This window comes from Pelecanus crispus, chromosome 4, assembly GCF_030463565.1.
Source record: "Pelecanus crispus isolate bPelCri1 chromosome 4, bPelCri1.pri, whole genome shotgun sequence".
Classification (NCBI taxonomy): Eukaryota; Metazoa; Chordata; class Aves; order Pelecaniformes; family Pelecanidae; genus Pelecanus; species Pelecanus crispus.
The window spans coordinates 80540253-80565507 of NC_134646.1; the positions used below are offsets into that span (position 1 = coordinate 80540253).

At 40.1% G+C, this 25255-nt stretch overlaps 1 protein-coding gene across 2 annotated transcripts; it reads right to left on the reverse strand.

Moving 5' to 3' along the window:
• Positions 1-1215: 1215 nt before the first annotated feature.
• On the reverse strand, positions 1216-23008 carry ST3GAL5 (ST3 beta-galactoside alpha-2,3-sialyltransferase 5). Of its 2 annotated transcripts, XM_075709070.1 has the most exons (7): positions 22884-23008; positions 13998-14109; positions 12090-12204; positions 9640-9983; positions 7993-8179; positions 5177-5335; positions 1216-3902 (listed from the first exon to the last, which is right to left on the reverse strand). In XM_075709070.1, the coding sequence occupies exons 2-7, from the start codon at positions 14105-14107 to the stop codon at positions 3639-3641; spliced, it is 1179 nt and encodes a 392-aa protein (XP_075565185.1). In that variant the 5' UTR covers positions 14108-14109; positions 22884-23008; the 3' UTR covers positions 1216-3638. The 2 variants fall into 2 exon arrangements, with proteins under 2 accessions (XP_075565185.1, XP_009482268.1); XM_009483993.2 differs by lacking the exon at positions 22884-23008 and having other exon boundaries at positions 13988-14031.
• Between the last annotated feature and the right edge of the window lie 2247 nt (positions 23009-25255).

Here is a 25255-nt window from a genome sequence, read left to right on the forward strand (position 1 = left end):
GCACCTCAACAGACCAGCCTACGTGCTGAACATCCAGGTCCAATGTCACCCAGCCACTGACCGCGGTCCGTAACCACCACTTTTGGCACTTTCCCACTCTGCACCCAAGCACCTCTCTACATCTCGTCCTGCGACTTTGGCACACGTTCGTGGCACCGTAAGAAAGAAATTGTAACCTTACCCATGGTACTTTTCCAAGGTGACATCAGTTTGTCTCCAGCTAAAGATAAACCCGCTGGGTGCAGGACTCCTATAAACACTTGAAAAACAGCACCACAAAGTCACACTTGGCAATTCGAAGTTCCCATTTCTTTGAACAAGTCGGACCTAGCCAAAATAAGTATGTTGTTCATCACTTTTGCTATTCCCTAAGTGGCCGTACAAATCTGAACATACTGAAAGAATAAAAAGCTTCACAAATTACCTAGACCTTCAAAACAGTTTCAGAATTATTCAGTCCTAACAGAGAATTTCTCCTTATCTCACCTGAAAGACTAAAGCGTAACAGATAACACAAGTATGTAACAACCACTCTAGATTCGAGGGAGGATAAAGTTGAAGTTAGGTTCCCTGCACAGGAACCATGAAAAAAACCTCAGCATCCGAACAGGTCTGACACATACGTAACTGTGACGGTTCCTACGTTCCTATGCAGAAAGCAGAGTCACAAAGAGAAATTCTGATGTGGAACACAATGGCTTTATCACAGCTCCCGACTTCTTTGTTGACTTTTTAAACAAACACCATTAAGGCATATCTACAAGGGATGATGCAGATTCTTTGCAAAGGATAAGATCTGGGACACAGCAGCATGGAGACACACACGGCTTTTGTTCGTATCTCACCCCCGGCAAGACTGAAGCACAGACCAGAAGCTACAGTCTGTCTCCACCAGTGAAGGAGACACACCCTTGAATTTAAGGCCAGTGCTATAACCCAGTCTGAAATATTCTCATCCACATTAGTCAGTCTTGAGATGGAGTCTCTCTTCCAGGCACCAGAGAGATATCACTCCGCTGACAGGTAACAAAAAGTCATAAATGAAAGGAGAAAGACTTATCATCGGCCACTAACTCCCCTCTTCTTGAGTGCGTGCAATTGCATCAATACTTTCAATCGGACCAGCAAGACACGTAAAATCCTTAATAAAGGAAGCAGAACAAATTGCAAACTGTGAGACAAATATATTAGTACAAAGTGGTTTCATCAGTTTATTGCTTTTTGCAACCTGAACTTTGCTGCCATTTCATGGATGGTTGAGTCTGTGCAGGCGTATTCAATGCAGTACACACCACCACGGAGAACAATGTTTTATCACAAGCCATAAAACTGCTGGGAAAACAATCTAATCCTACATCAACATAATTTGAGAATTTGACAGTAAATACAGCATCTCCAAAAAGCTATTGGCATTTACATTAATCAACTGATTATTTTTAAGTTACTGAGTAAAGCAAACTGCCGAGGGACCAAGTGCTCTGAAACACGTACTTTCGGTGTATTCAGGATGTCCTCCCAATGCACATGTTCTGAAATTTTCCAAAATTTCACTAATACCAAATGAAATTAAAGTACTTTGCTTCCAGTTTAAATACCAGGCAAAAATAATTAGCACATTTTAATATATTAACTAAAAGACTATCCGTATAAAACTCTTCACACATGGAATATTTCTAAATTAAACAATACAATTATTATACTTACAAGACAAACATAGACTAGGAATTTATTGCTAGTACAAAATTAATGTATTTCACAGAGGAGAAGTTAGATTACCATTATTGCTATAAACACAAACAGTGCCAGAGACAAGAATCTGATTTTCAAATCTGCTTGCCATCCACAACTGGCTTTCAAGGACGTGTAGGTACATGGGACTTACAAAAGATGAGGTCCACAGCTTTCTTCAGAGTTACGCTTTATGATGTGATGTCATTTTATTGCCTTTTAGTATAATAGCCAGAATCAGTCTGCTGCTGCTGCGTTCTAACGTTATCATTCATTAGAACTTCTCTCCATGGAAAAAAAAAAAAGACAAAAAAACCACACCACCAAAAACATAAACCACCCAACCACCCTCATCTTGCTTTCCCACATTAGTATTTTGAAAATTTAGAACTACAACTACATTCATCTTAGCCCATAACAAAAAAAAAAGTGGGAATGTTCACAATGTGGAGAGTCCATGACTATGAACAAAGTTTCTAGGCCAACCTTTGATCAATTTGCTAACATGCTTTCATTCCCAACGAAAGCATTTTTCATATACTGTAGATTGTGTAACAACACTACTCAGTGCAAACACAGTCATACCTACTACTCTACTAGTAACAAAATGAAAATGAACACCAAAACCTGCTTGAAGATCCGCACAGTCCAGTTTCATTGCAATGCACTGATTTCCAGTCACAAGAACATATATTTATAGCATTTTTTTTTTAAAGTATGCTGCTTTTAGCAGTTATCTAGCTTGCTACTAGATCATACTACTTTCCCCAAAGTGATCTTCTTAACTCATACACACCCCCCCACTTGCTGACTTAAAAGCTGATCTGGGAAAACCAACAACTCCTACTTCTCCCTTCAGATAAATAGTCAACACTAGAGATCACGAGGGTTATCACCATTGTAAACTATTAAGATTACAGTATCTGTAATTAATTACTAAAGGATCATAAAGTAAACCAATAGAAATTTTAGCCTAGTCATAGATTCTATTATTGCTAAATGGAAGATTTATACAAACCAGTGTCTGATAAAACCAGCAATTCTCAAGTCACTCAAAAAAAAAAGTGGGCAGATTTTGTATTAATGCCACTCCTTTAATTGGGGGTAGCTGAACCCTGCTACAAATCAACTAGTTAGAAACATTTATCTTGGTATTAAGGAATGCAAATGACAAAAGATCTGATTCAGGTGAAAGTCTCCTACTAGCTAAATCCTCTTATAGTGTGCCCTGGGCACAAACATGCCTCATGACAAAGCACGATTCTAACCCAATACATTAATGCATCGATGATTTTAATATCAATCATGAATGCCAAAGTACTTACTATTCAGTCATTACCACAACAGCTCCTTTTCCTTCACCACCACTCCCACATTCCTCCTCCACCCCCAACAAAATATTAGTACAAAAACAAAATAATATTTATATTTCAGGGGGAAACACAATGCTCAAGTTGCAAGAAATGAAAGACTTGAGAAGCATATGCCTTTCTTTTCATGTCATGCATGAAAAGGAGTCGCACACCAAGAACTGCATCGACAAAACCAGTAGTTCAGTGGAAAATAACTCATGTGCTGTTAGACAACTGAGGCTATCGTTGTGCGTACCCTATACATGTGAAAACAAAAACTCCACTTTTCTTCAGACAACTTAAAACATTAAATATTTTAAATGGATCTCTTTCAACTCCAAGTTGTATTTACATAGTTATCCACAAAAATGTGCAAAGTAACATCTGACATCAAAATAAATTTAAAAGTCCAACAAATTGAACTTGACATTAAAAAAGGCAGCAGAGATTCCCGTCCATTCTATACACACTTTAAGGAACTCCTGAAGACAGTGAAAAGGTTGTTCCAGCTGAACCTCTGGAAATTTAACAAATCCAAACCATGCCGCACTTCAATCACTAGCTGTCTTCACCGCAGAATTCACAATGTATCCCACCAGTGAGGTCTTTGACAACTTTTTCTTTGATCAGTTTTTGCAGGAATTTTGTTTCGCTTGTCACATTGTGCATAGGTTGTCTGTTCATGGCAGCCATGCAGAGGTTGTTGTAATAGTGCAAAGGTGTGCTGGGCTGATCGAGGTCATATCCAAACCCTGCTAAGCTCACTTCATCACATAAATGTGTGGCCAGAACAACTGCTATGACCCCGGTTGTAGGAACATTCTAAAAAAGGGGGGGAAAAGAAGCCTGCTGATTTCAAGTATATTCTCCTTTACCAGTTTTATAAACACTTCACAAAATGTAATGGCTTTGTCTATTCCCTCTCCTCACTTAAAACTGAAATCAATTAAACAATCAATTAAAATTAAAATCAATTACAACTAAAACTAAACTAAATGATCAAGTAAAACTAAAAACTTCAGGGCCAAATACTAATACAACTTGAGTATTTGCCTGTAACAAGACTTTTGGCTGTCAACTCTCAATTTTTTTCTGTGAAGGCAAGATGCCGTATTAATATCTAGTTAAACTACCAGTGAACCCTCACTCCAAATACTCAAAACTCCTCCTGACAGGCAGTTAAACTTGACATTCCTTGATGCATGCTCACTTCAGTCTTGAGCAACAGGCTAACAGTATTCTTTGTAATATGACTTTTCACTGAATAACCCATGAAGAAGGCAAGTATACTGCGATACAACTAAAAGATACATAGCTTGGTATGTTACATTATTTTTATAAATAAATATGAGAAGATCCTTCAAACCTTTGTGCAAGAACTCTACCATTACCTTTTGTGTGAAAGCATTTAAAGAGATGATGGTTATTCAGTATTTTTCATAGTTCAAGAGAATTAGGGACATTATTTGTTTGAGAAATTGGATTACAATAACAAAAATGCAGGGCATAATTAAACTGGGCAATTCATCACTCCACACTATTGCTGGAGTGAAGGACATAGAGGGAGGGTATACCCATCAGTTGCTATTGAGCACACCGGCATACAGCAATTCCAACAGCTGGAAGGTTGCTTTACAGTGGCCTGGTTTCCATACTCCCTCTGCTCTCCCTGCAGCTAGAGACACATCTGTCTGTAGCAGATTGCTGGTTTGACTTAACAGGGCTGCTCTTAACACAGTTACCATACACCAAATGCATCTTTTGAATATTTAACACCAGTCACAATGATGTGTGAGTGAACACACTGTACTGGAATTAACTTATGTCTCACTGCATCTGAATGCTTTGTAAAATAGGCCATTTCATGTCAGCATGCACAGGCATACCTCATCTAAAAAGGTAAGCTGAAATCCTACTTCGATTTTACACAAGAAAATACAAGAGTCTTTTGAGAGCGCATCAATTTCCCTATTACTTGAGACCAGCTCTGAAACTGCACAGAGAAACTATATTGAAGGAAGAGCCCAAAACTTTTTTCAGTTTCTTGTTTTACTTTTTATTTTATAGTCTCCTTCTCCTTAAAAGAAACTTCTTACCTTATCCCAACCCCAGAATTTTGATCGAGGTTCAGGGAACTGTAAAATGTCCAAAGCTGTCTCTTTGATGATGACTGGATTCAGAATCCGAAACTGCTTTGATGCAAAAGGGATTTTCTCAGCAACCTCCTTCCAAAAGAAGAGTCGCATCCACAGAGGCTAAGAGAAAAAAAAAAAAATAGTTCAGCAAAGGCAAACTCTCAGACTGCAAAGCATCCTGCAGACAGTACAGAAGTTTTAGAATTCATCAGTGATTCTGAGAAATTCAGGAAACAGTTTACAGCTAAGGTGGGTTCAGGAATACCAGCATACAGCTCAAGTGACTGACCCAAAAGAGGAAAAACCTTCTAAATATTTGGAACTGCAGAGAGGATAGCAGGGGGAAAAAGTTGTTTCCTCTGAATATTTGACTGCACTTTGTGTTTAGTCAGCCAACATATCCACCAGAATCCACAAGGTTCTTTGGACCTTCCCCAGCACAACTGAGCAGGCAGCAGTATTTAAAGAAATGGGAAAGAGAACCACGGTTTTCCACGAACATTAACCAGGCATTCTGAAGCAAGCACTGGATTTAAAACAATTTTGTTCAGGCTTTGAAGTGAACAGCTGTTGCTTGACAGCATCCACCTAGTGATAAATGTAACACTTCAGAAGAGAATTTACACAAGACTCAGCAAGCTAGATTCTGATCTCCTGCCACTTGCAATTAGATGCATGCTAATGGAAAAAACAAGACTAAATCAGGCTCATTTTACAAATCTTTCCATATAATGCGTAACACTAAGCAAATGATAAAACTCATATAGCTGCAGCATAGACCTGTATTTTTTAAACAGGCTTATTGCTGTTAACATACAACTCTACGGCAGCTTAAACTGATCAAATCTAGGTTGCCATGGTCTCGTCTTCCCACCTGCGCTCTGAACAAGTTTACTAAAGCACCAATGCCTGCACAGAGAGCTGATCCAGCTGAAAGCCTAGTATTTGAAAGAAGTAGTATGTTTTCAATTCACAGAATCACAGAGTGGTTGAAGTTGGAAGGGACCTCTGGAGGTCAAGTGGTCCAACAACCCTACTTGAGCAGGGATGCCTGGAGCTGGTTGCCCAGGACCGCGTCCAGATGGCTTTTGAATATCTCCAAGGATGGAGACTCCACAACCTCCCTGGGCAACCTGTGCCCGTGCTCAGTCACCCTCACAGTCCGAAAGTATTTCCTGACGTTCAGAGGGACCCTCCTGTGTTTCGGTTTGTGCCCGTTGCCTCTGGTCCTGCCACTGGGCACCACTGAAAAAGAGTCTGGCTCCATCCTCTTTGCACCCTCCCCTCAGGTATTTATGTACACTAGTAATATTTCCCCTGAGCCTTTTCTTCTCTAGGCTAAACAGCCCCAGCGCTGCCAGCCCTTCCTCATAGGAGAGATGCTCTAGTCCCTTAAGCATCTTCATGGCCCTTTGGTGGACTTTCTCTAGTACATCCATTCCCAGATCAGTTCCCCAAACTGGCTCTCTGCACCAGCAAAAACACTAGAGCAAGGAAGAAGGTGGGAATGAGCAGATCTGCTCCTAAGCCACGCAAACCAAAAAAAGGTACTCTTTTCATAAAGCACATCCTTCAGTCTTGTAACTCACTAACAGAGGATGCTGCAGATGCCAAAAAGCAATCACTCTTTCAATCCCCCCCAAACCAAACTTTAATACAGAAAGCCATCCTTGTACTAGTCATTCTTCAAAACCAAACCTTAAAACATGAAATAGCTTGTAAAACAAGTCAGGGATTCAACTCAAGTTAGAAAGCTGCTGGTCATCAAAATTACCACACTGCTGCAGGGAAGGTCATAGACCAACATTTTATTGTCCCCATAAAAAAAAAAACCCAAACAAAACAAAAACCCAGAGAGCAGAAGTTCTTAAGTTGGAGCAAATTCATGCATTCAGGAAAATCTCCCCTCTACAAAACATACTCAGATTATTCAAAACAAGGCAATAACCCTGCACACACTCTCTGGACTAAAGTAGTAGTAGACACTCATGGTTAATATTAAACAGACCTTCTCTCATTTTGTAAAAAAATCACAGAATTAAGAAGGGAACTTGGAGTACCTAAACTAGTATATATTAAATTGTTAAAAAAATTGTCAGGCTTTCTTCTAAAGCTATCTCAATAACTTAGAGCACTTGTTTTCAATCTGTGGTCAGAGAAATCTAGCTACTTGTTTTCAACTTGCAGAAATTATCTGCCTGCAAATTGAAAGAGGTAAACCCCACCAATTTAAAGAGAATTTGGAAACATGGAACCCTTGTATCAGTTCCTTAGGAATCTCTGCACTTCTTTAAATATTCAGTGAGAAATAAATGACCTCTTAATTTTGGAACCACAGACAAATGTGAACTAACAACTGCGATGCTTCAGTTACACATTAACTGCAGGTATGCCAATTGTAGCAGCACAGGCTTTAGCTATTAAAAAAAAAAAATGGACTAGCATCCAGAAATCTCATTTCTGTTTCAGGCTCTGCAGACCTGAACAAGTCATTTAAACCTAATGTGAAATTAATTCCACTTCAGTAAACACTCAATTGTCCTGTAGCTTGGTGCAAACTACCAATATCTGCAGAAAAAAAAGAAAGTATTATTGTCAGCATGGGGCTTCAACGTGAATGCTGGCACCAACTGTAACTAGGAGACATAGCTAAAAACCCACAAAGTTAAATAAAAGATTCTCAGTATAATAAAACAGGAAGTAACAGACCAGCCAGCTTCTTAAGCATTAGAAAAAACAAACAAAAATCACATGTATATAACTGCCATATTACATACCAAGGTTTCGTTTTTTACCATTGCTTGAAGCCAATTGAAATCAACACTTTTAAACAAAACAGCCACAAACAAGCTAGCAGGAGGATACTCATGTTCAGAAAGGGGGGCTCCTTCCGGGTAAGTCATCCGTATAGTAGTTTTGTTACCAACGTGATCTGTGTATCCTTGAACTGGTGCATCATTTAACCTAACAAAAAAAAAACCACAACAGAGAGAAACTGTATTTAATAAGTATGGGTTACAATCTCATTAAAGCATCAGACACTAAGCAAAGAATTGTATTTGGCCCACAGATTTTTAACAGAGCGGAGTACAGCGTTTTCTCAGTATCTCCATGTTCCTCGCCTCACACACTCATCCATGCCTTATCTTTGAGAGGAAGCCAATTCTATTTCTGGAATAACTGGCACAAGTGCAAAACTTCAAAAAGAAAAGCTTGAATAGAAAAGTAACTTAAACAGCATTGCAGAACTTCATTGCCTTGTGCCAACTCAGAGAGGCTTAAAAGAGGAAGGAAAAGAAACACATAGGAAGTTGCTTGCCTTATCTTTTTTTTTATATATAAACATGTATATATACACACACACACGAGTATTACACACAGAGAGGCATTCAAATTAGCCCTTCAATGCAATGTAATGCATCCTGTGGATTTACATCATTCCAGCTCACCAAAAATTTCAGATGCTAGCACATCCAGCTCTATCAGTTCTGCAGAACAGCTAAGTCCCGCAAACTTTTCTACACCAACAGAAAAGTCACCTTCACCCTGCCAGCCCTAATTTCAGAGAACAGTTAATGCAAGCTCTCCATCCCTCCACGCTCTAACGGGTTTGTTTACCTTTGTATAAGAGATACTGACTCACTGTATCAAGTCTTCCCTCTTCAAGAGGAGCAAATCTTAGTTTACAAAGCAACTTGGGAAAATGCTTGTATTAAATTTATTTGTGACTTTACATGATTCAAAATACAAAGGTGGCGAGTTCAAACAACAACGTTCAGAAGGCACAAATACAGAGCATGTATTCATTTAATTCAGACATTAGAAAACATGGGCACTCATAGAAAGCATGCATTGATCTTGTAAAGGTAAGGAAAGACAAGCATGTTATGCTGTGTGTAAGCAAACTGTACAATGAAACACCAATTAATTTTTACTGTGTTTGAAATAGCTGTTATAAAAAAATCCTTCAAATAAGCATCCCAACTAATCAAGGGGGAAAAGCAGAGGTGAGTCCTAAAGCCTACCTCTGAAAGCTTAAACATATGAATAGATAAAAACAGGATTGTCTACTTATCTACGATTTCACTAGTTTCTGTCTCACTTCTGCCCATGGTTTTTCTTTTGTATCTGAAGTCCACAAATAATTACACTGAATTCCTGTCTTGTGAACATGACAATTTATTCTGCTCCTAAGACTTCTAATTCCATCAAGTCACAAGTAAATTTCTCAAAAGCACTTTCTGAAATAGTCTTATAAGTTGCATAAACGTTGGAGATACCTTCCCCTTAAAAAACAAAGCCAGCTCATAAAGTAAAGTTGAAGTAGTTGAAATCCTTAAACGGAAAATAGGTCCCTTAAAAAACAAAGCCAGCTCATAAAGTAAAGTTGGAGTAGTTGGAATCCTGAAACGGAAAATACATACCTTATAACAATATCAAACTGATTCAATAAGTGACCCAGCTCTGACCCATGAAGAATTCCACCACTGCCAACGACAACACAACGCTTACAGTGTTTTGACTTCAAATCTTCTGGCAAATCATGCTCAGGTAAGAGTTCAAGGAGATTTTTAAGCTTATCAAAGAACTTGTGAAATCCAAAAGGAGGTTCATATTTAAATAAAGCTTCATCTTCATTTACATTTTTTCTTACGAAGGGAGGTATGTCCATGCTATATTTCTCCGCAAATAACTTCCCCATTTCTTTCTTCACGTAAGAAGGCCGGCACTGTTCCTGCAATGCAGCGCTGGCATACTGTTGTGCTCTCTAAAACAAAACATACATGATTTCAGTCAGGAAAGCTAGCTTCAGGAACATACAAAGTCCTCATAATGCAACCCACCAGCAGACCACTGCAGTTTAGCAAACACAGGGGTTTATAAAGAAAGCTTAAACAGGGAAATACAAGACATTTTAGAGCATTCCCTCAAACGTAGACACTAACCAGTGCAGGGTGAAAACCTGCAAAGGAACATCTCTCCATCCAATCACTTAAATCTGGATAGGAGCTTTTCTAAAGAACAAATTAGGCTACTAAGAGAGAGAAGTGAAAATGAGCCATTTGAGAACATTTGTACTGTTATTTACAAAAAACAGATTCAAAAATCCAGACGTACTTCTACCCATCTAATTCAGCAGCAAGCCAACAAGTGGAATTCTACTCCACTGTCCACTGGACTTGCTTACTAATCAAAATGAAGCAACAATTCTTCCAGAAGTATTGCTAATGCCCAAAATACAACTTTAAAAGAAATGCAGGGTGGAGGTGTTTCAGGTCTTCTTTCAAAGACGAGTCACCAAAATAAAAGACTACAGTTCCACACTGCATAAAAAGATTAAGCTGTCAGATAAAACTACACATTGATCCATCTCATTAAAAAAAACCTATTCATGTACGTTTTTTAGAAATCTGTAGCAGCAAGCCGGTACCTCATGTAACGAAGAGGAGAAATAGCAAAGGTATTATTTTTATCAGTTAAAATAAAGCCTTTTTGCATGGTCTCTTCCCCGATACAACTCTGCTGATCTTTCCTCTACTGTAATGAAAAACATGAGCAAACACAAGGGTCAGTCAGATTGTCGAGATTCAAATCTTGTGCTAACTCAGTTCTTCTTCTGTACTGTTAAGGAAAGGGAAGCGTGTATCTGGGTGCACAAGGAAGTTGTGCTGATTTTATTTTATTATTTTCTTAAACAAGATTGGTCTAGAGAACTGCTTCTGCCACCGTTACAAAGGTCTCTACAAGCCTACACACACTCTGTGTGTGGTGGCTGTACTTTGCCAGCAAGAGTCAGTGCATGTTTGGAAAAGCCTGACAGTGGTGCATCCTGTCAGTAAAAAATAATGCTAATCACTTGTCAACTTCCCCAAACAGTTTGCAATCAGCTACTACCTAACTAGACAAAGAGCAATGCTATTTCCTCATCCTGCATCTAACACAAACAAAATGAATCACAAGACAGCAATAAACACAGTTCATGCAGTCTTTAGGTTTGCTTGGCTTAAGGTGATGGTTGTTTGGAAGCAAGAATACGTTATTGAGAAAAGAAATAAGTCAAATGAGAAGAAAAGGGGAGGCAAAGACGCTCAGAAGGGGAAAAACATGCACTGAAGCAGGTGGGAGGTGGGGGAGGATGCACACACAGTGATGCTAAAATGAGAAATCAGGACTTCTGCTATAAGTTATGTCTTAGTGTTGAGACATTCAAAGACAGAAATGTAACAACTCTAAGCCAAGGTGTACTGTTATAAAGAGCAAACAGGTTAAGTAGCAAAGGCAGAGAAATGTCAGCAAGAATTAAGAAAAAGATTTATTGGCGTCTGTTACACCAGCTTAGAAGCCCCATGCAAAGCTGTAGTTGAAGTAAGTAGCTGCTACCCTAAATAAATTAATGAAGAGCTGCAGCCTCCTGCACATTTGCCCTGTGATTCCAAAAACATCTGAGCAACTACAAGGCAAAGCAGACTGGGGAACCGGCTTAGGTAAAAATAAACTTTTGGTTTAGTGTGTTGGGTTTGGGGCTTTTTTTTTTTTTCTTTTTCCCCAAATGTTACTTTTTATTTCCACCGATTTTCAGATCACGAGTGTAACCTGCATGACACAATAGTATGATGACACGTCCATTTCAAATGTAATTACCAGTCAGTTATCTCATTTTACCCCTAAAAATCCAGTTTCTCTATGCACTTCTGTTGTCACTCCACAAGAAGCAGAACCAGAAGTTCTATGGCATGTAATGAATCAAAATATATTTTCCCTCATAAGATGACTTCAGCATTCTAGTTCTTTGTTATAGACCCTTATAACTCCTATATTGTCAATTAATAACTTTTTTTAAGCAAGTAAAAAAAAAAAGCCAAAAAATACCAACCCTTACGCGATCGAGGTCCACATATGGCATTTTTGTTCTCTCACATTCTTCAGGGCCAAAACGTAATTTGAGGATATAAAGGAAGCACCCTCCAACCACAAACAGTGCAAGAAGTCTAAAAACAAATAGGAGGGTGTAGGGGTAGGAGAGAGGACAAAAAAATTATCTTTTTTCCCCAGTAATCCATCAGTTGTTAAATGAGTATTTTTAAACAAATTTAAGGCAGTTGAAGAACTTCAGGTGAATACTTGCATTTGAGTCAAACCAAGAAAAACTACTGCTTTATTCACTGCAAGTCTTTCACAACTCTGCAGAGCTATCTGTAGGAAAGTACAAACGTATATAGATGCTTTAATAAGGAAAATTTTGCATATTGACACTCTGATTTATGCATTTCTATGCCTGCATCGTATACTTTAAATGCATCCCTGATGGCTCAAACAGCTTCTCACAAAGAAACCAAAAGTGACTTTTGTTTTCCTACTTGAAAGGGCAACTTTATTTTGAAATATATATTTGCATGCAAGTTAAGAAAGGGATGAAACTTCAAACTGCACAATTTTGGGCCAAGAACCATTACTCACAAGCAAAACTTTCAACTCACGGGCAAGCTAGAATGCAGAATTTAGATGCTCAGGTTTATCTTGGAAGCCTAATTTAATTATTTACATGCCCAAAACACACAGAAGTAAAAAAACCCCCAAACTTTAAAATTAAGTAATATAGGGTATCTGTGGTTTTGACCTACTCATTTCTCATTTCTAAGGAATCTCACTGTTGATTTCCAAATATTCATTTGGGTCACTTCACATCTAAACCAATTTGCAAAACTCACATCATTATTTGGTTAGAGTTGTGGTTGTTGCTCAAGTATGTTGTTTGAGCTTTATAGTTGGTTTTCATTTCCTATGGTTTCCTAAGGACTGGACATTTGTTTAAAAGTCTGAAAAAAAAATATACAACCTACTAAGTGTTCAGTGCTTCTTGAAACTCTTTCAGATGATGTTAATACAGGTTTCCAAGATTTTTTTTAAAAAAAGCTTGTAACATATGGGCCAAGAGATGCAATCCTGCCACTTAATTTGCAGTATGTGCTGCAAATAAGGTGGCCACTGGAAAAGCAGCACTGTTCTTGCATCTGATTTTAACTAATTAAATTTTGCTCTCACAGGGGGCCTAAAACCTTCATTAGCATGTTAGGCTGCAACCCCTGGAAATCAGTTGACTGGCAGAAAAAAGGGATTCACAGCAGATGAATGAGGATGGTTTTCCTCCACAAAGGTTTATCAAGTATCTCTAGATTCAGCTGGGGCTGCACCATTCAGGTGCTCAAAACACCAGTGGATCTAACAGTTTGGCTTTGGGTTTTTTAAGCTTCAAGACCTAAAAATTCATGTGGCATAGAGCCGTCACAGTAGTGAGCTTTTTTGGTTTAAAATGTGGTTCTGGATGTACACTAGCACACACTCATTAATTCCAATTTGATGTTAAACTACAAACAATGGAGTAATGAAGATTTTGTGATGTAGCATTTCAGAAGTCTTCATAAACAAATTAACTATGAGGGCACACCTCCCCAAACTACCCACTAAATATCCACTGCCCTTCAATTATCAGACTGTACAAAAGCCTCAACATTATTACTCATCTGGATACAAAAAAGATTGGAAATACTTGCGAGCAAGGTACTGGGATCTCCCATTGGCTTGGGAAAACGGGTACTACTACAATAGCGCCTACGCCCTCAAAGTGTTTTAGGTACTCCAGGGAAATTTGTGTGTAATCCTCCGTTCAGTTCCTGTGGCAATCTCACCCCTTGATTTTTGCATCCTTTTTGTAACTGCCCAGGCTAGAGGGAGAGCAACTGACCTCTCTATTGCCGTGACAATGACACTTACTTGCGAGTACCTTTTAAAAACCAGCTTGGTCTTCTCATCTTCATGTGCAGCCACCTTACACCATTGCACAGGAGGTGAACTACCACTTTTCGGCTTCACAGAGTTATTGTCACTCAGCATTGCTATAAAAAAGAAAGAAAAAAATTATCATGACTTTCTGAATGGAAAAAAAGTTCAGAGGACATCCAATGACTGTTAACTTATTTCCCAGAAAAGACTGTGATTCTTGGTCAGGAATACTGAATCACTCCTGTCCTCCTTGTGATCAAGAATATAGTCATTTCAGATGCACCACCAGGATGTGATTCTAAAAATATGTACATGTTGCCAGGCACAGGTCTTTGCATTCTTCCTGAGCCTGAAGTCTAATAATTGCAACTATATCAGTTACTGTCAAACACTGTTGTTTGATCTTGGTCAAACACCATTTTGTTTGATCAATTATTAGACTCCGGACAGGGCAGGGGGGAGGGAAATCTACACAGTATGCTCAGGGTGTTTAGGGTCCCTAAATCAAAGTGTCCAAGCACTATGCTACCCTGATACCATCCTCAAAAACGGAGCCCACATCTCAAGTCAACTTCCTGACTTCTCTGAGGTTAAGCAAACCCATCTCATCATCGGTCTGAATCTACTGCTGACCTCTTCAGAAGCCCCAACAATGTGGACAGGAACTTCAACAGCAAGCACCAAAGAGGGTGTGCAGGAGATCTTGCCGGGCACGCAGCAGGACCAGGAGGCTGCCAGCACAAGGGCAGTTTCTGTGCACAGCAGCAGCTCCCCTCCAGCAAACACTGAACCCAGCAGGAGCACACGGTGCTCCCTCATAGATGGCCAAGTCACTGTTCATTAGCTAACAAGAAGCAATCTCACTGCTTACTGTTTGTAACCTCCCATGAGTTTCTATCAGCAGGCTTCAATTCTGATTTTTGAAAGAAAAAAATGCAGGCTGGCACATCAACTTCACACAGGCTGCTGCCATTAACCAAAGATGCAAGCAAACAAGGAAATGCCATACGAAGCCTACCCATACAAGCCTGCTGGTTTTGCCCTGCAAGGAGAAGGGATACGGGCAAGGGTTTTTCCTGCCTTACCTACCTCCTGAAGCAGCACTCCCTTAGATCAGCCAACCATAGAAGGGTGCAGCCTGACCCTCCACAATGGAGGATTTCAGCCCTACTCCCTCCCTTTGATCTCACTGCTTAACCCTCTCTGCTCTCCACTGCAAAGATGTTCACACTCTTCTGTTCTCTTGCCAAGAGCTGCGTCACAAGAACTTTTAAAAAAAGCAGGGCTAAGGGAAGGCTTTTATCTAGGGATGATCTTCCACATTCTGTTTTCTGCTCCACCTCCTTTTATTTTATATGGTGGTATGACCCATTTGAACTAGCCTGTATTGCCACTTTAAAACACTGTTTGGACAAACAACCAGGATGAAGGAGCTGACGAGACAGAAGCATCCCCTCCAGATCTCAAATCCATCCCACTGAAATTTCAGGGATACCCAATTCAGAAGATGACTCAAAGTCAGTCTCTCTTTGCACAGTCATGCATCATTTCTCAGTAACAAATTGATATACGGTATATATATGGTAGAAGGTCAAAAGCCACAAACCGTTGTGAGATTGGGCAGAACGAGGAGAGGTAAAGATCAACACTGACATCTTAAGTCCTTTGAAGAGCAGACAACAGTTAACTGATGCTTCCTAGATTCCTGTAAGTGGTTATAACCCACAAAACAGAGCAAGACCAAAAAAAAAAAAGCCTAATGGTTTTTGCCAGCAGAAAACTTCACCACTTATCTCAAACATAGGTAACTTGGTTATTATGACACTACTAAGAACTAATTGCACACACTGTCTGAGCTGTCACACATGTTTGTAGGCCTTTGTCACAAAGCAGCAATACCTTAAACAACACCTTTTAGCAGATCTGAAAGCACTGTACAAAGCGAGGTCAGTACCATTGCACTTGTCTTGGAATACAGTAAACTGAAACCCAACAGGTAAGTGACACCCCAACGTCCCCCAGAATGCTAGCAGTTAAGCTGGAAAACAAATCCAGCTCCAGTCTCCCACACACCTGTCAGGGCACAAGACAAGTTCACAGGTTCAATCCCTGCTTACTGCAGGGGGGTTGGGCTCGATGATCTCTCAAGGTCCCTTCCAACCCAAAGCATTCTATGATTCTATGACAGCAGGTCACAGGGAACCTATCAAGGCTTACAAGCTCATCGTTTTCTCAGAGCAGCACCTCGCCTTTACTGGCTGCGGAGGAGAGCGTGAACAAGGCCTGCAGACCATGTCGAAACTCCAGGATTGCTCCACATACTACAGAGAATACCAACAGCCACACATTTAATTAATCACCTCACAGGAGACTGGCTCAGAGCAGTACAAACAAGGCGCACTCAGCACTGTTTGGCAAAAGGGAAGGGGATCGCTCACCAACACGGATGGCTTACTGCATGGGCATGACCACCGAATGCTGTGTATGCCTAAACTATGACGTACAACAAAACAATAATTACATCTGTCAGTTCTACAGGTCACTACATACACACTTGGGGAGAAGTATAAAACAGCTTTTCTTTCTTTAAAAAGGAAGAACTCTGAATAAAAAGCAAGAAACAAGCTTCAGCCATTTTCACTAGAGAACAATGTAGGTAATAATTCTCTCTCGGGTAAAACACATAAAGAGGTAACTTGATCATAGCCTATCGGAACCTAGATCAGAACAGATGCTGCACAAAAGAATCAGTCAGTCTAGGTATCAGAGGATCCTGCTACCAGAAAATCATTGCAACAACGTACCAAGTGACATCCTGAGGTCTGGTACTGGTAACATTTATGAGGCAACACACTCCAGATTAAGCACGTATTTCCCAGCGGTTTGAATCAAATCCATAAAGTTTTACCGCTTGAATTACAAGGGTAAGGTTAAAGCCTCACTGCCTTTGCTTTGTTCAAAGCAGGTTTTTATTTCTTTAGAAATTAGTCTCTCCTATTCTAGAACCCAGGTTCCGTTGTAATTTGACATAAAGACTTGCTAGTGAAAGACTGCTCAATGTACATAAAACTTCTTACTGCCTAATTGCCTAACACACTCCTGGAATCATCCTGCAGCAGGGAACAACATGGCCAATCTCCTCTGCTGTATAAATCTCAAAGAAGAGTGCTCTGCAAACAGTACACTTTTAATCACTTCCAAGGGTGAGAATCTCCTACTACAGAATTGTATGCAGAAATCCTACAATAGATGCACTTTTCATGAAGCCTTTCAAAACAAAGAAAAGGGGAGGCTGCGAGAGATCTGAAAGATGGAGAAGGAACTGAAGAGGTGGAGAGTGATGAAAACAGAAGGGGATTAACAACTGCAATCAGAAAGTCTTCCCTGCCTCTGAGCAACATAAACTCCAGTCGTCCCCGAACGGTCGCTTCACTCATCCTGGATGTGCAAAAAGGAGCAAGGAAACAGAGAATTTAATTAATCACCTCAGCACATCCTTTCTGAGTCCAACTCTTAGTATGCTCAATGGTTTTGTTTCATTTGTTTACATAACTGAAATAATGTCAGTTTTCATTTCATTTGCAACAGTTTACTTCAGGTTGACTTTTGTCAGTTCTGTTTACTTCAGATGATTCCTTTCTTGATCAAGTCAATATATAGAGACAGATAAATAGATACATCAAGTCAAAACACATCTGTCCAGCACAGCATTTTTTTTTTTAAATTACTCAGGGTTTGATCCTGCATTCTTATCTAAGTCAATAAGCACCTTCCACTGGCTGGAATGGCATAAGAGTGCTCAAAAGAGCAAGGCTGGCAGTAGCAAGCAACTGAGCACACCTTTCCCACAGTCTTCCTGAGCTTCCAAAAAAAACCCCAAAACCCCACATCTATGAGTTTCCAGAGAGAACCACGGCAGTTAGGAAACCAAGCACCAAAGACAAGCTATGCCTATAGCACCCAGATTTGGTTGTTTGCATACAAACACCACTGCCAAACACCACTGCACCCTTTCAGAAAGGGTCAGTGCTACAGTTGTTTTGGGAGCCATAAATGCAAATATCTCAATTTGCGTACAAAAGATGTCTCAGTAGTAATGCTGTCTTACAATCCCATTTTGCATTAACATTTCCGTTGCTACTCATTGTGGTGTAATTAGTGAGGACTCGAGGGACTTCCATTTGCTTTTCATCTACTGAACTTAAGTGATCTGTGTAAAGCTGCTGCGAAAGCTAAATTGTCCATCAGTAGGAATACACTCCAAAGCTTTTTGTGGTGCTATTCTACTCACCATAATTTACTTTTGTCTCATTGTTATTCTTAAGTAGACAGAATTTCCACACTTGGAATATTTCAGAAGCAATTAATTTAAGTCTTTAGGATGTCTTTTTATGTGGGAATGCTAAAAACTAAAAAGCAGCATGTGTTGAGTTGTACATGACCACTGCCACACCCTGAAAAATTGTGTTTGGTTATGTACAGCACCTGAATTTACCCAAAGACAAAGACAAGGACTCTCAGCCCCCACTGTTGGAGTGCCAACGGTGTTACCAGGCGCAGAGACAGGACCAGACCAGCCTGCATATGAGTGCAGAATGCAGCATATACCTACATCCCTCACCACCCTCTCATTAAGCCCCTAGAACTGTAATCCCACGCAGGGGATGTTTCCACTTACCTCCTTCACCCTGCCAATTCAAGCACGTTCCTGTCTCCCCACATACCGAGGGTCCAGTTAACAGCCTCCACGGCTGGGCCCAGCATTTTACATGGGCAGTTACCGTTCCAAAATAACTGTCTGTGCAGGTAAGGACCAGAGCCACAGAGGAAGCACAGGCATGGAGAGCTACTGTCAGTCGGCAACACTTCATGCAGAAGCTTATGCCCCTGGTCTACGTGAGTACCTGCACATGGGCCGTTATCTGCAACCTGCAACTCTACAGGCTCCTACCCAAGCCCGTTGGGGAAGCTACCCTAGGCAAGCCACTGCTGAAAGCCCAGCAGGACAAGAGGCATCTTCTGTTCTACAGTTGTATAGCATCTAGCACAACATGACCTTGGACTACACCTGAAGCTCCTAGGAGTTGAAAATACAAATTTGCCTCTCGCAGTACCACCAGAAGTAGTAGAAACAGCCAGCTTTACCAGTCATCCAACAAGACAGTCCACTCAAGGTCTTGTTGCACAATGCAGCCTTTGAAGTTCATGTAACAAGATCAAACAGCTTACAGCGTAAAGCCCACAGCAACTGGAAGCTTAAAGTCACACCTCTATAAAGGAATTGCTAATCAAGACCAACAGAGCTCAAGCAGGTGGCGAAACAGAAGACAAAACTAATGCAAAAACACCAAAACACACCTGCTCTTTTCATGCCCCTTCCTCTAAATCAGATACACACAAGTTACTTACAAAGCATACTTTCAAAAACAGTAAGTGATAAACTGAAAGTTACTCGAGTTTGAGTAACATTTAAGTTTCAAAAAAGAAAGGTGAAGTTAAAAGGCAGAGAAGGTATTTTCACACGGAACAAACTTGAGCAAGATAGTCTTTATTGAGATGTTGTGCACATTATTAGTGATGAACTTCCTGTGCTAAGGCTTTTTAAAACAACAAAAGAACTCACAGACATACTGCAAAACTTTATCCTAGGAGTTAGAAGAGTACATTTATGAAAACTTAAACCGATTACAGATTGTTTCCTGGGACACATTTGGGGAAAATAGATGACACAAATTAAGTGACAACTTGCGGTTTAAGCCCAGCTGGCAACTGAGCACCATGAAGCTGCACACTCACTTCCCCCAGTGGGATGGGGGATAGAATCGGAAGGGTAAAAGTGAAAAAAAAAAACCCTTGTGGGTTGAGATAAGAACGGTCAATAATTGAAATAAAATAAAATAGTAATAAGAATATACAAAGCAAGTGATGCACAATGCAATTGCTCACCACCCACTGACAGATACCCAGACAGTTCCTGAGCAGCGATCGCTGCTCCCCGGCCAACCCCCCCCAGTTTCTATACTGCCCATGACGCCATATGGTATGGAATAGCCCTTTGGGCAGTATGGGGCAGTGTCCTGGCTGTGCCCCCTCCCAGCTTCTTGTGCCCCTGGCAGAGCATGGGAAGCTGAAAAGCTTGACTTAGTATAAGCACTGCTTAGCAACAACTAAAACATCAGTGTGTTATCACTTTATTCTCAGGCTAAATCCAACACACAGCACTATGCCAGCTACTAGGAAGAAAATTAACTCTATCCCAGCCAAAACCGGGACACAATGACAACACCAATGTCTGTGATTACTTGCGAGAGTCGTGTCTGTAAGAAGGTTACACATGTTAATCTATCCTCATTATCAGCCAAATAGAAGAGATGTTAATTTCTTTAAGGCTTTGAAGACTGATATAATATTTGAATAGAAGATTGTTAATTTATGTAACAACATGAAACACAGTTTGGTAAAATTTATACTTAGGATTAATTTTGTTTCTGCAGTACTGAAACCCATAGAGATCAAACGTAAGGGCTGAGATGTGAAAAAAAAAAAGAATGGTTAACTAGATGGTAGTTTTTGTGGGGTTTTGTGGGTTGATTTGTTTTTTAAACAGATATAAAAAAATGTTTAAGAGCTATCTTTTAAGCAGAGCCTCTCAGTTCAAGAAACCTAAGAGTATGAAAAATTTAACTTCATCTTCTCTTCTTCTTTTAAGAAAACTCATTCAGAAACTAGTAAAACACTGTCCCATATCCTCAAAACCTATTCAACTCCTCTTCAATGGATAAAATAATGACTCGAGGAAATTTTAAGTAATATAACTTACTGCCAATTAATACAACTTCTAATCACCAATTCTAATATTGAGAAAAAGAAAACAAACAATTTAACCCATCAATAAACACCTTTCCTTCCCCTTACACAGGCTTCAGCCAAACACTTCTCCTCCTCTCCTCTTTGTCTCAATTTCCCTATTTTTGCCACAGGTTACACAAAGCCCGTCCCAGCTCCTCTGGGGAGAGGACAGGCAGTACAGGAGCTTGGGGTCACGTGTGTAATGGTTTTTGTCTACAGCTCCTCTGTGCTTCTTGCTGGGTTTCCTCTGCTCCTCTGTGCTTCTTACCTGCTTACCTGCTCTGCTGTAAGTGGTTCACAAGTGCCCCAGGGGCATCCCTCCTCTGGGACTCTCCCTCCCAAGGCTCCTATGATACCCACAATACCTTCAGATCCTTCCTACACTTTCAAACTTCATCATCTCTTCATTGGAAACAATAAACCATAACGAAATAAATTTTGCAAACAATCTCTACCCTGTTTAAAAAAAAAAACATAATAAACAATTTTTAAATTTTTTTTTTTTTTTTTAAATCAACAGTGGATCAAGTCCTGTCCCAATAATATTCAGGAATAAAAATGGTAATACAAAGCATAAAAAAGCTGAAGCTAAGGACAGTTAATTGTGCAACCCATTATACACAGAGGGCTCCACAGTTGCAAGGGTTGCACAGTCAAACTGCTACCTTACAACTGCAAAGGATTAGAGGTATTTTTATTCATCCAAAACACAGAGTCTTTCTTAAATACAAAACCAATTTGGAAACCCACTCTCTCCTAACTTAAAGAATTTGTTATTATAAAAACCAACCAACCAACATACAAGCATGCTCTAGCAAGGGCACTCAAGAAACTGCAACACAGTGGACTGCCTCACTTTCCAATGACTTCTGCAGAAGTAAATCCAAATTTTTAAGCCAAATTTTAAACACAGGTTTTACAGACTAGGAAAGCCAATTGAAAAGCTGCCCAGATGCTGAAATTGGATTTCAAACCTATACAAAGAAAGTAAAAAGCCTTTTATCTGAACTGGTCCATTTGCCCACAGTGACAAAATACTCAGGAAAAGGTGGGGAAAGAGGAGGAACAGACAAGTTATCCTGAAAGAACTGTTTCTGATTGGGAAACCTCTGTAACACAATAAACATTGACATACTTCCTTTAAGACTCTTGTTCAATGGTACATGACAAAAATCCCTTAAACACACAAGCACGAGGAAAATTTCCAGAGATATTAAAGATTTGAGGCAGACTTATCAGGGACACACTCAGGCATGAGAAACTCTTGTATTATAATCGGTAGCAATGTATTAACTGTTGGATATTTATCTTCAAATAATCCTCTAGTCATCATCCTACCAATTCCTAGCAGAAACGGTCACAAGACATGACAAGACAGCAGCCTAGACCTGTTGCAGATTGGAGACTGACAGCTTCTTGCTGGACGGAAAACTGGAACTAAAGTTAAAAATTAGAGACTTCTGTCAATTATTTCTTCTGTTGCAACTATCTAAACCCCAGTAAATTTGGTACTTTAACATATTTAAGACTTTTGATAAACTTTCTTTGAATATTATCTCCTTAGCCCCTATTACTATTGAATGAAAAAAGCATTTGACAGAAGACTTTTCTGATGAACAGTACAGTCCGTTGTTTTGGTTAATTTAATGAAGTCAACAGAAAGAATACATCCTTGATAGCGGAAATAAGTTTAGCATATAATACGGTTATAAGCACCTACAACAGGACATTGATTACATTAGCGTATCGCACGTCTTACAAAATGAACTTTGACTGGTAAGGCTTTTCAATCAGACAGTAAGAAGTAAAAACCAATGTCGTCTGCACAATCTGCAATTCACTTGGTCAAGATCTGTCTCCTCAGAAAATAAGAACGTAATACCGAACCCTACACTTGTGGACACAACTGGCAAAAAGTGAAACAAGGAGTAAATGAAAATTCCAGAGCAGTTGACAGATACTCTCAAGGGCACTGACAGGATCACAGGCAAAAATTATTTCGCCTGGAGCCACGAATTCCAGCAAGAAGCAATAGTACCTTAGAGGCATCAGCATTTTTCTCTCCTTGCCTTATGATGCTCTACTTGCATTTTCTTCTAATTGTTTAATGGCTCATTCCTTCATCCTCTTTGCAACATCAACCACCAACTCACTCATGAAATCATTAATAACCTTACATTATTATGTCTATTTGCCCAGTCTTTTCCTTTAGGAAGGCTACACATAGCTAGGCTACAACTTGCTCTTAACCTTGGGTCATCCAGATTGAACACAAAAAATTTGGTTCCAGCTCAAATTTGGTCCAATTATGAGCTTTAATTAGAGATATTCAGAGCGTAACACCATCACTTCCTTTCAGCAGCACCCACAGGAAGCTCTTTGGGTATTAATAGTGCCTGCTAAAATAACGTTATAAGCAAAGAACTCCCAGCGGGGTTCCGAATGACAATTCAGTTCCTAACAGGGGTCACCCTCTTGATTTCACTTCTGCCTCGGCACCCTCTTCTTCAGTCAAGCTTTCCAAGCTTTTCTGTGAAACCTCTTTTGGGTGCTCTAAAGTGAGGAACAGCAAAAATCCATAATGCATAAACACAAGAAACATCAACAAGATGCGCTTCAACACTTAAGAGGGCAGCTGATGCTTTGCGACAGATGAAAACAGTACCTCATTTTGGAATTTTTCTGACTCCCAAATGAGCCACAGAAAGTCAGTGTTCCAGCCAAGCAGGAAGAAATAGGTGAGTTAAAGCACTGCTGCTGTGAACAGTGTGGTATTAAAAAGCTAAGTTTATTTCTTGGAGAGGAAACTTTTGAGCCCCCCTCGCTTTTTTTTTTTTTTTTTTTTTTAGAGCAAACCCCAGTTTTCCCTTTTATGTTACTTGTCTAAGATACAGTGGCGAGCCTGCCCGGGGTGTTCAGAACTTGAGTTCAGCCACCCCTCTCGGCATCTGCTGAAGTCAGCAAACACGCAGGAAGAATGAATTGCAGCGTAACAGCAGGCAGCTGCTACGCAGAACCCACCCCAAACCACATCTCGCATGCTCCTTTCCGCAGCACATCCTCCTCCCCAGACCCGCAGACCCTGCGTATGTGGAAGTGCTGCTCTGCTCCAGTACTTTGAGGAAGAGCCACGCCAGCCAGGAAGGGAGGAAGAGAGCACAGTGTATCAGCACATCACCCACCACCAGCTGGGCGAGTTCATCTAGCACAAGGGGAAGGTATTTCTGAGCCCCTGCAAGGAAGCCCAAACAAATTAGGTCTTTCCCCTTACATGGGAAGTTTGAGGAATCAATCTTCCTTAGGTCTTTCCCCTTACATGGGAAGTTTGAGGAATCAATCTTCCCTAAAAGAAACGGTCGGAAAAGACAGGGCGTAGCATTAATCTTTACTGGGCTAAGGAAACATGCCAGCAGACTTACACAGCCAAGTTGTTTCATATTACATCTGAATTATGCAGCAGAATAGCAGTGAACAACTGGTAATTATGGAACAATGTTAATAGTACAGCAGCATTTTTACCACAGTATCATCTAACACTCCAAGAGATCATGGTAAAAATCACACTTGAGCCTACAGAAGCAAAAGAAGAGATGCCAAAATCCTCCCATGAAGAAAAGGCTTAAAAGGAAATTGCGATGTAGCAAAGAATGTTGCTGGAACCAATTTTAGTGCTTAACTTCTGAATTCAAGACTTCAGGATCTAACAGGTTGTAGAGAGCTGGTGGGACGGGTGAAGGAAGAGCTGCTCCCAAGGAGAACAGAGTACGGCTTGCCCAGCTTTGCAAAGCACACTGGGAGTTTGTCTTTAGATACATCAAACATGTAAACACCAAAGCCAAAAGCAAACAATTCAAACAAAAGGACAATGTTAGCACACAGGAGAAAGTGGTCACAAACATGTATATATATATATGGACTACAAGCAAAAGATTCCGGGGCAGCAAAGGAATAGCCTTCCCATAGCAGTAATGGAAAATAACAGCCTGCACAAGTTTTAAGAAAGTCCTTAACAATTTATGAATGGCCTTATTAGAGAGAGTTGCCTGCAACAGGGCAGACTCCTCCATGATCCAAGAGTCCTATGTCCAAATTACCATTGCGCGGTTTTGAAGCGTTGGGCGCGCCTGCTGCAGATACTCTAATCTGTTGTGTTTGAGTAAGTTCCATTCAGAATCACTTGTAATTTGAAAATTACTCCATGACAAGTTTGAATTATTGCCTGGGTCTTGTTCAGTAACTTAGCCTTTATTGAAACTTCAAGACCTACTTAAGTCTTCCAGGATCTCTTATCTAAACAAAATAACCTGCCCTCCAAACTTGACAAATCTGCAGCAATTTTGGCACGTTCTGCATCCGCCACCTAAACAGATGTATGTAAAGCAAACAAAATTAAACCTTTTCCTCAGTGAA